This window comes from Orycteropus afer, unplaced genomic scaffold (genome assembly GCF_000298275.1).
Source record: "Orycteropus afer afer isolate SDZICR_OR568_19922 unplaced genomic scaffold, OryAfe1.0 scaffold00355, whole genome shotgun sequence".
Lineage (NCBI taxonomy): Eukaryota > Metazoa > Chordata > Mammalia > Tubulidentata > Orycteropodidae > Orycteropus > Orycteropus afer.
The window spans coordinates 1,114,624-1,125,934 of record NW_006921942.1 but is presented as its reverse complement, the minus strand read 5'-3'; the positions used below and the strand labels follow the sequence as shown (position 1 = coordinate 1,125,934).

Genomic DNA, 11,311 nt, shown 5'->3' with positions numbered 1-11,311 from the left:
AAAAAAAAAAAAAAAATTGGAAAATTCTGTTGTACAAACTAAGGATCCATGTCCTACAATGTTCACCAAGGATGTGGCTACATAATCTTTTGTTAAAAAGATTAAGCAGTTGGATCTAACCAACTACTACAATGGAAAACCCATCAGTTTAGACCAAAGGGGATAGAGAAAGAATGAAAAGAAAGAATTCTACAGGTAGGAAACAGGCCTACATCTGCTGTCCTCCAAGAGAGGAGCAGCACGGAGATCAGCAGAACTGCTGGAAGGAGCATGGGAGCAGGGCCTTCTCAGTTTCAAAGGGTAGGGCACAGTCTCCTGGATCTCAAAAGGTGGAGCCATAGCCTCCTAGGTTTCAGAGGCGGATCTTCGCCAACTCAGTTCTGGAGTGTGGGGCTGCCGTTAAGGTATGCCAGAGGGATGAGGCCACCCAATCTGAGAAGAAGGGGCTACCATGTCCAAGGAGCAGAAGAACAGGGCCTTCCAGACCTGAGGGAGAGGGCTTTCCACTCAGATGGATCAGGAAAATGGGGCCACCCAAAGCTGAGGGAGCAGAACTGCTATCCCAGTGGGCCTGGAACAAAGTTGAAACCCAGGGCCAGAGGGCCTCTACCCAGAATCCAGAGGGTGTGGCCAACCTAGAATCTGGATGGCAGGGCCATTATCCAAATGGTCTCAGAAACAGATTATTTTCAAACTTTGAGGGCTAATGAAAATTCTTCTGACTGGTTTTGAACTTGCTTGATGCCTGTTATCTCTTTCCCTCCAATTTCTCTATCTGCAATCAAAATGTCTACCTTGTGCCTGTTCTGCCATTGTACTTTGGAAGCAGGTAATTTGTAGTTGAGAGAGTTCACAGATGAAGAGGAATTTTGCCCCAAGACGGAATACATGTGAAGACTTAGATTAGATTGAGATGATTCAAAAGATGAGATTTGGGACTTGAGGTTGATTTAAGATTTTTGGGATGATGCGACAGGGTGAATGTGTTTTTCATGTGGGAAGGACATGAATTTTGGGGGCCAAATGGTGAAATATTATGGATTGAATTATGTCCCTCAAAATATGTGTTGTAAATCCTAACCTCTATGCCTGTGGTTATAATCTCATTGGAGAATGGTTTGTCTTTGTTATATTAATTAGTCAGGATCAGTATAGGGTGTTACAGTGCAGTAAATTACTTAATATGGTTCTTCTAGTCATGGTCTTTGTGACTCCCACCAGATAAGTGGATGGACCATGCAAAAGGTAAGAGGTGCTATGACCCACCAAGAGGATTAGATAGCTTGCTAATAATGTAAATAATGTACACAGCATCCTTGTGTGAGCGAGACTGTGCAAATAAAGTCTACAGAACTGTCATGTGGGGAATGGTCAGTTCTGCCATCCTGCTAGGCTTAAAATGAGCCATCCCAGAGGCAGAAAGAGGGATGGGGTTCTCACAATCATTAAGAGTGAAAAGCCAGGAGTCGAGCATATCCTTGGACCTGAGATCCCTGCCCTGAGATGGCAGCAGCAGAGGCAGCAGAACGAAGAGAACCAAGAGACTGGCATGAGACAGAGCAGCAGACTTCCTAGCCCATGGAGTGAGAAAGCTGAGTGCCTTCAGGCAAGGTGGCTTGCTGATGGAGTGGGGTGCCTCTCTGGGCACCTATTGGAAGAACTAAAAGAGTTTTGTAACAGTTGTCCAAGTAGGTCAGAGGCTGAGGCTGGAGTGAAGTGTTCCTGAGCATGGCTGAGAAGAAGCTGTCCTAATTGAAGAACTGTACCCTGACTTGTTTCTGATCCTGAATTGTAACCAGTTACTTCCCTAATAAACCGCATAATCATGAGTATTGTCTGTGAGTTGGGTGTGGCCATTGCAATGAATTATCAAACCCAGCAGAGAAGTAGAGAGTGATTATTGGGAGGGACAGTTGGTGTCAGAATTGGTAAAAGAGCTAGAGGGTGGTAGCATGCCTGACCTCTGCCTCATGGGAATGAGCCTTGGGCTGTTGATGTTGTTCTGGATCTTCCTTTCTCCTTATGAAGTTAGTGGAGGTCAGATGCTGCCTTCATGCCCTTTCAGCAGGTGTATCTTGAGTCAATCTCTCTTAAGATGCAAGAGATTAAACAAGCAAGCAAAGATGGGAGAAGAGAGACGCCAAGCCACATGAAGATTGCCCAGGGACTGAAGGCAAACAAGGTCCTTCTCTCAGAGCCATCAGGAGAAAGCCTACAGCTGGCACCCTGATTTGCACTTCTAGTCTCCTAAACTATGAGAAAACAAATTGCTGTTTATTAAAGCTGTCAACCTGTGGTATTTCTGTCACAGTAGCACTAGGTAACTAACACAAATATCTCCCAACAATATGCATATGTGAATGTGTGCATTTGTGTATACATGGTTATAAATATACATTTGTACAAAAAAAGATCATGGTATACACACAGTTCTCTTATCTTTTTGCTTTTTAACTCAACTATCTTATGTGCTTCCTTCCAAGTCTATATAATTAGATTTATTTCCTTCTTTTTAACAACTACCTTGTATTTTATTACATGGACATCCCATAATTTGACTTTTCCCTATTGAGATATATTTAGGTTGTCTCCAACTTTTCATTATTACAAATCACACCACAATCCGTATCATTATACATAAATTCTTATACATTCTCATCAGTGTTTTATAGGCTTATTACTAAAGAGGAATTGTTGGGTTGAAAGGTATGTGCACTCAATGAATGGGGGTGGCTTTCCCCGCATACTTACTGGATCAATCTTCATAATACTGCCTTTAAAGAGGCAGAAAATTATCTCTTCTTTTGAGACAAAATATTAAGTACATTGTAAAATATTTGAGGACAGAGACAACTTTTTTGATCCATAGGAGACTTGGCACATTTTCAGAGAAATGAATTTCCCTGATTTTCACTCTTTCCATTCCTATCCATTCATTCTGGACCCTACTACTTCTAAAGCATCATTTTTTTTTAGTAAGTGTTGAAAGATGTCTGAAGGTTTTGCTACAATGCTTACATTCAGAGTTTCTTGTCAGTATGAATTCTCTGATGTGGCATAAGGTATGAGGTATGAGCTTTGGCTGAAGGCTTTTCACAGCAAAATTCTATGTCCCAGGATTCTAAACTTCACTTTATCAATAACACATAGAAAATACTCAGTTAATTGCTGGAGAAATTCTGGAGTAGAATTAAACAGTAAACAGATGTTTATATTACTTACTGCAGAGAAAAGGAATCACTTTTCAGAGTAAGAACGTGATAAACTGTTATTTTAAGTGATCAAATCTGGCAGTACCATTCAAGATGAGTCAGAAAAAGAAAAGACATTGACAAATGCAACTATAAATTTTAGTAATTCAGGCATGAGATGATGTAAACTTGGCTTAGCACCAACAGAGATGAAGGGTAGAAGTAGATCTAAAAGGTTATGTCAAAGAATAAACCACTGGGAATGAGGGAAAGACTGAGTACCAAAAACATAACACATCCTTGCTGATACCATGGTTTCTAGTCTTGGAACAGAGAAATTAGGATGAGAACTTTGTTTTGTACAGAAGATTGTTTTCATTTTTCAGATATTCTGGGTCTGAAGTAACAATAGCCCATCTATATAAAAGTGTCCTAAATGCCAAGAACATGTGGGAGTAGAGTTCATATGAGTATATAAGACCAAGATAAAAATATGTAAAATACAGGTATTGAAAGGGTAGTTAAAACCATCAGAGTGCATTGATGGGAGTTTGTATAGAAATAGAATAATAGTGTAAAAGGGAGGTTCTGCAGTGATTGTGGCAGACTGCTGGCCGTCCACTGAAATCTGTTCTCCCCATTTTTAGATACACACTAGATGTATTTTGCAATCTCCATTATATTTGGTTGAGTGAAGTGATGAAAGTCTCTCCTATACGGGAGCAAGAGTAAAAGTGATATGAACCACTTCAGGCCATGCTCATAAAAACTTCCCAAACTAGCTTATCTGTGCTCTTCTACTTCTGGCTAAATGTAGATGATGAGGACACCGTGAGGATGGTATAGCCACAACATGACTGGCTGGGTTCCCGAATTGCCAGCTGGAGAAAAATTGTGCACTGATCTAAACAATTCCCCCAGACAACTATATGAGTGAGAGACAAACTCCTGTTTGAGCCAGTTTGTAGTCTACTTGTTACAGTAGGTTAGCCTATCTTAACAAAGGCAGAAATGACATGTCTGCATTAAAAAGGATAGTGATCAGAAGCAATGAAAAACCAAAAGAAGTGACAGAAAAGATGTAAGTTATTAAACTAGCTGGTTGAGGAAAGAATCCCAAGAAGGTGTGAGATCTGCATAACCTAATGCAACCATGTAGAATAGCACCATAAGAGCACAAACTATGGCATCAGAATGATTGGAATTCAAATACAAACTCTACCAGATAGAAGCTAAGTGACTGTATTAACATTCTTAACCTATGAGCTGAGCCTTCTTTTCCTCATTTGTAAAATGGATTAATGCAGGCATAAGACCTCAAAGAGAGAGGTCAGGTCAATATATAGCTGTCATTATTATTGTTCTTGGGACCACTGGTGGCTCAGTGGTAGAATCTCATGTGGGAGACCCAGGATTGATTCCCAGCCAATGCACCTTAAGTGCAGCCAGCACTGTTCTATCATGCTGTTATGATGCTCAACAGCAGAACTTCCAAACTAAGACAAGACTAGGTAGAAAGGCCTATTAAGCTACTTCTGAAAATCAATTAATGAAAACCCTGTGGATCACCACGGTCCATTCCTGTTGTGCATGGGGTCACCACGAGTTGGGGGCCAACCTGACAGCAGTTAGCAACAACAATATTATTGTTCTTAGAAGTTGAATGAGACTGTTAAAAGCCATTGGATTTGGTAAGAAGGTATTCTGTAGTGATTTCTTAAAGAGTCGTAAAATCTAGTACAAAAAGTTGAATTATACAAATTAAAAAGAGAATCAGAACTGAGGTTGTAATCACAGAACAAGATGCACCAAAAATTAAAAATGGAATAAATAAGAGAAAGTGACATGAGAATCCAGTGAAAGGTATAGATATAATGAGAATCTCATGTATATCTGAATACACAGGGGAAAGAAACTTTGATCAGGCCATGGTCTGACTGCTAGCAAAAGAGGGAAAATTATGATAGTCAGGAAAAATGATGTAGAGGGTTAACTTTAAAGAGAAAGTCACCTCTTTCCCTCTGACTTCAGAGAGACTTTAAATGAAAAGATGCAAGTAAAAGGAAGAAGTAACAGGCATGGTGGTTTTAGAGATGGTGGTTCCTGTGTGTCCACGGCCAAATGGCTTTAGCCACCCACAAAGCCTGGGGAAGGCTTTGAGGGGAATCCTCTGAAAAACATCACAAAGACCCCATCTGCCTTGGTCTTACCTGAACTTGGACCTCCTGAAATTTCTCTTTCTGTCAGCCATGGTTCTTCTCCGTTCTCTAACTGGGAAATCACACCAGGTTTGGAGAGTTGATATCCTGCTCATGGAGGAAAGAAAGACTGTATGTGCTGGGCTCAAGGAGACATCCCAAGAATTTCCAAAGTCCTTTGGTGTTCAGGCCCTCTGAAGGATAGAGTAGAAGGACCAGGGCAGAAAGGACCACAGCAATTCTGACTTGGTATTCAGAGGAAATCAGAAACCTCTAATATAGAACCCAAAGACCAAGCATAACATTTACTTTAGAAATAAATATTATCTTCAAAAGGCATGTTCTAGTTACAAAAGGAACCCATTCTTACCCACTGAGACCAGGTTCCCATAGTTCTCCAGCATCACCTCTCGGTACAGATTCCGGTGAGCGGGGGCTAGCTGCCCCCACTCCTCCTGGGTGAAGTCCACAGATATGTCCTTGAAGGTTAACAGTTCCTAGAATATCAAATATGATCCTTTTCAGCCTGAGTTTAGCAAGTTGTTCTGACCCTGGCTAGATGCTGAGAGATCCCAGTCAAGTTTTCCTGGATATTCCTCAATAACTGTTTGGCTGATTTTCAGCTGGAAGTTATAAAACGATGCACACAGCATATAAGTTGCTTTTCCAACTGACAATTTTGGTTAAAGGGAAAATACTCATGAATTACTAAAGAAGGTCACAGAGCAGTATATGGTAATTTAGAGAACAAAGTTCAGACTATGTGAGAAAGGGGAGAACTCAGAAGGGGCTAAGGCCATCAGAGAAGATAAGACTTTGTTGGCCTGAAAAAATTGGTTAAAGTCAGAACAAGCTAGTAAGAATTCTTAGTTGGGTATTTCTGTTAGCAAGAAAAGTATGAGACAGCAAAGTATTAGAAGGAAGCATGAATTCTGCCTAGTATAGAAGATCCCTTGACCAAAGCAGACACTCTTTATTGTACAGTATGATGAGAACTTTTTATGTGTGATCTGCACAAATTACCATTTCATGACTGCTTTTTTAAAAAAGACAAAACACTCCCATTTCAAAGAGATACATCAGCTACTGGAATTTGTAGAAGTGTCAGAATGCTGAGATAATAACAAATTCATTCAGTATAGAGAGTATTTTAAAACTTCTTATGTACTGTAAATCATTCTAGAATGCATTTCAGTCAGGCCTATTAGGCTGACATTAGCATCCATATTTAACTGATGAAGAAATGGAAGTAAGGTTGAACACATAAAATTAAATCCTATACTACGTGATTTTGGAAACCAGCATCACTCCATTTTAAAACTCTTTGGTTCTCTATAATCTGTCTCAGCTATGTAGTGCTACTACAACTGATACCATAAATGGGTGGCTTTAACAAACAAATTTATTGTCTCACAATTTAGGAGGCTAGAATTCTGAATTCAGGGTGCCAGCTCTAGGGGAAGGCTTTCCTTCTATAAGCTCTGAAGGAAGGTCCTTATATCTGAGCTTCTCCTGGGGATCTCCATGTGGCTTGGCATCTTTCTTTCCTCCATCATCTCTTTTATATCTCAAAAGGGATTAACTCAAGACGTACCCTACACTATTCCTATCTCATTACCATAACAAAGAAAATTCATTCCCAAACAGAATTATAACCATAGGCACGGAGGTTAGGATTTACAACACGTATTTTTGGAGGATGCAGTTCAATCCTCAACACCCTCTATACAGGCTTTCTCCGACTATAATTTCCCTCTTGTTTCTCTTATGCTTCTCGGGTTTGGTAGTGATAGTTTTGTCAGTACTACTGGTTTTTTGCTTAGCTTATTTATGATACATAACAAACTGTAAAATTGCTCTTTGAAGTTTTCCTTCCTGTTCTGCTCAGCCTGTTTAGTTTGTGCCCTACATGACCTGCCAGTAGTTTCTCTACTCATTGCTCTTTTCAACTACAGTTTTGAGATCTATGCTAGGACTTAATCAAAAGTCCTCTCTTAAAAGTCATTGGGGAAATATATATATTTCTAAGAATATCAGAACCTGACTGTTCATTTTAAAATATTGTTTAAAATATTTTAATTTGCCTTTCCCCCAGATGATATCCATGTGTTTTTAAGGGCAAAAAGTACAGTGTACTTTTTTTTCACATATAACTCCAGTACTGGCACAATATTTAAATTTGATGAATAAATAGACAGGGTTTGGCTAGGCACATGAGCGTTGCTGAAAGAGGTCACCACCAATGGGGGGAATTACTTGTGAAGTCAATTCAAGTGGCCTGATTTCCAGGAAGCCAAGTCAAAGAACATCAAAGTCTAGGGCTCCTAAAATCTGAGGAACAAGAAAGTGACAGGAAATTCCAACCTACCTGGTATCCTGCCGTTGGGGGCCTAGGGGTCACTTTATTCTCTAAACTTTCTCCCTGGGTCTCATCTGCATCCTCAGATAGCAAAGCTGGAGAAGGAAAAGAGCCATGAGATTTGCTTCTCTCAAAACCTCCAAATAGAAAAACTGCCTGCAGACCCACCGAGTGTGGCTCCTCCTCAATACACCCAATGACAGAGATATTTAGAGGGACAATAGCAGCCTGAAGCCTCTTCAATGAAGAAGACCTGCAGCACGCTGCTCTGGGCATCACTATTGCCCCACAGTCAATGCTGGTCCAGAAGCATAGATCTATCAGGTCACTCCTTTGCTCAAAAAGCCTGAATGGTTCCCCACTAAAAAGAAAGAAAAATCCAAACACTTCACCATGGACTTCACGACCCTCCACAACCAGGCCAAAGCTATTCTAAGTGTTATTTCCTTCTAAATGACATTGCTAGTTACTAAACACAAACACCCACACATATCCTAACCTTCAGTAAAATCAAACTACTTTGACAGTATCCACCTCAGTACTTTTCATTAAGTCTTACTTGGTGAAAAACTGAGTGATATCCTTCGAGGCCAGTTCAAGCGAAGTTTTCTCAGGCACCCTTAATGAGCACGACTTCTTCTCCTATGGACTTCTTAAAAGCTTAGTTTTTTCTCCCTACTGTGGCATTTATCTCAGGCTGCCTCTTTTTATTTGTATAGTTATCTCCCTTAATTGAGTATGAGTATATGGGTAGAACTGGATTTGGCTTACTTTTTTTTTGATCTGCTTAAGTGCTAAGCATAATATGCTGTGAGACTGGTAGAATTAAAGAAATATTGACTGAATTTGAGGTATTAAAAATATAAATTAGGAATTAAAGTACATGAATTGTTGTCCTTGTATTTGTTTACAATTTTTTAACAGAACACTGAACACCCATAAATCTAGATTCAATCATTAACATTTTGTCATATTTACCTACCTATATTTTTCTGAGTTATTTCAAAGTTGCAGACATATGATACTTCACCCCTGAATACTTCAAATAAGGATCAACTCCTACCATATAAACACAGTACCATTTATATCACCTAAGAAAATTAACACAGTGTCATCTAAATATTCAGTCCATATTCAGATTTCTATTATCCCCAAACTGTCTTTTATTCTGGATTTTTTTAAACCAGGAACCAATGTGGTTCATATATCCAAATTGGTTGTTATATCTAGACTCTTTTATTCTAGAAGAGTACTTCCGTTTTTTTTCATGACATTAACTTTTAAGATAACAAAGCAGTCTGATTGTATCCTCATGGTGGGGTTTATTTTATCTCCATCTCCTGTCCCACAGTGGGATACTTAGTTAAGATGGAGATCACCAGATCCCACCACTGGAAAAATATGCTCTTTCCTTTGCATTACAAGTCATCTGTGGGGGGCAACACTCTGACACACATGTGAATATCTCGTTCTCAACCAACCTCTCAATTACTTTATTTACAGTGAAATATTCTACCATTCCTTCAACAGTTACTGGCAGGTATTTTCTGCAAAGTGCTTTCCCTCACCAATGGAAGATGAACTAAAAAGCAGGGTAGATGTACCAGTCATTCCCATAATCTATTTTCAGAGTAAGAAACTGGTATATTACAATGCTGACAAACTAGTTTTTTCCCCTTTCTTTCTCTATTTTAAGTATTGTTATGCATTTGTGAAATTTTATTTATTCAAGATATCACAATCAATTTGGATAATTTGTTGTTGTTGTTGTTATGTGCCGTCGAGTCGGCCCCGACTCATAGCGACCCCTCCTTGGGTTTCCGAGGCAGTATCACTCCGGAAGTAGGATTGCCCAACCTTCCTTCTGAGGAGTGGCTGGTGGGTATAATTTAGCCGTCCCAAATTTGTCCCCCTGAACCTGACTCCTGCATTCTTTTGATAAATTCCTGTAAGTCTTTGAGTTCTTCCTTGCTTTCTGGCATAAAATAATCTAGGCTCACCTGGTAATATCCCTGCTGTCCTCTACTTGTATCAAAGTACCTGTGTGACCCTGGGCAGGTTCACATTTCCTCACTGCAAAATAAGGATAATCAGGCAAGTCCTCCCTGCTCCACATGCCCATGGGGAAGATGAAAAGTAACAGCCATGATGCTGAAATATTGGTTTTAGACTACAATAACCACAACTGTCCAGGAAAACCTCAGAGCAGGAGCCATAATCAAGAACTCTAGAGCCCTTCTTTTCCCCAATTATCTCCCTAAGAATTGCTTCCACCCAGGTGTCTACCTTCCTTCTCACACAAGGAGGCTGCCATTCTTCTCTCCTACCCATCAGCCCAATTCTCACCTTCTCCTTCAAATATTTTAGTCACATCCTCCCACAGGGCCGCCCCTTCTTTGGTCTTCTTGGGATGGTGCAACTTCACCCAGGTGTTGGTCTTGGTGGGGAGAGTGATCAGGAGCTGCTGCAGCATGATGAAGCCCAAACTCCCAAGGGATTCTCTGGTCTCAGCCCACAGGGGAGGGTTGGTCTTGTACACTTCTGATAAGGAAACTGCCAGAACCTCTGGCTGGATCCAGGTATCACAGATGTATGGTCTCCTCCGATCATCAACTCTTGCTCCTCTTGTCTTCTACCACACAGTGCCAAAGTCTGGGGTCTGAACTATTTTAATCAGTGGCTCTCAAGGAACATCTCCCAGCCTGGCTCCCTCTGTTTCCTCAGCAGGCAGCCAGAGGCTCCAAGTATTCATAATGAGCAGCCACCTTTGGAGATGCTGGGTAGAAAATATAACAGTCAGCAAAAAGGATCTAGAAGGCTCAGTCAAAACCAAACCAGTTGCCATCAAATCCAATGTGTTGCAGAGTAGAACTGCTTCACAGGATTTTCTTGGCTGTAATCTTTAAGGAGTAAGGAGCTCTGGTGGCACAGTGCCTAAGGCATTTGACTGCTAACTAGAAGGTTAGTGGTTCAAAACCACCAGCCGTTCTACAGAAGGAAGATGGGGCAATCTCTTTCCATAAAGATTTACTACCTCAGAAACCTAATGGGGATCACTATGAGTCAAAATCGACTTGATGGCAGTGAGTTTGGTTTGCTTTTTGGAATCTTTAAGAAAGCAGATGGCCAGGCCTTTCTTCCTCAGCCCTGCGTGCGTTCAACTGCCAACCTTTAGGTTAAGTAGTTGTGGAGCACAACTGGTTTGCTCCAACTATGGACCTAGAAGATTCAGTCACACAGTCAGAATTTAAGGAACTGCACAAATCACTGAAAAAAATTTACAAAAAAATATGTGAAGACCATAGATATTCACAGCCCACATGGTCCAAAATACTGTTGGGGTCACGGAACATAAAGAGATGAGTAATTTGTAATTATTTGATTTTAGCAGTATTATGTTTAAAATAAGAGCTCTGGTGGCATAGTGCCTAAGAGGCATTTGACTGCTAACCAGAAGGCTGGCGGTTCAAACCCACCAGCCACTCCTAGTCAGAAAGATTGGTCAATCTAATTCCACAGTGATACCGTCTCGGAAACCCAATGAGGAGTCGCTATGAATCATA

General features: G+C 40.5%; 1 protein-coding gene across 1 annotated transcript in view; it reads right to left on the bottom strand.

Annotated features, from left to right (window-relative positions):
- Window positions 1-10,221, bottom strand: part of ZFP69B (ZFP69 zinc finger protein B) — a 15,543-nt gene extending 5,322 nt beyond the window's left edge. The window contains exons 1-4 of the mRNA XM_007952701.2: window positions 10,095-10,221; window positions 7,758-7,843; window positions 5,760-5,886; window positions 5,402-5,497 (exon numbers count right to left, since the gene is read on the bottom strand). Of these exons, the coding sequence (XP_007950892.1) occupies window positions 5,402-5,497; window positions 5,760-5,886; window positions 7,758-7,843; window positions 10,095-10,221 (436 nt within the window). The remainder of the gene's footprint in view (window positions 1-5,401; window positions 5,498-5,759; window positions 5,887-7,757; window positions 7,844-10,094) is intronic.
- Between the last annotated feature and the right edge of the window lie 1,090 nt (window positions 10,222-11,311).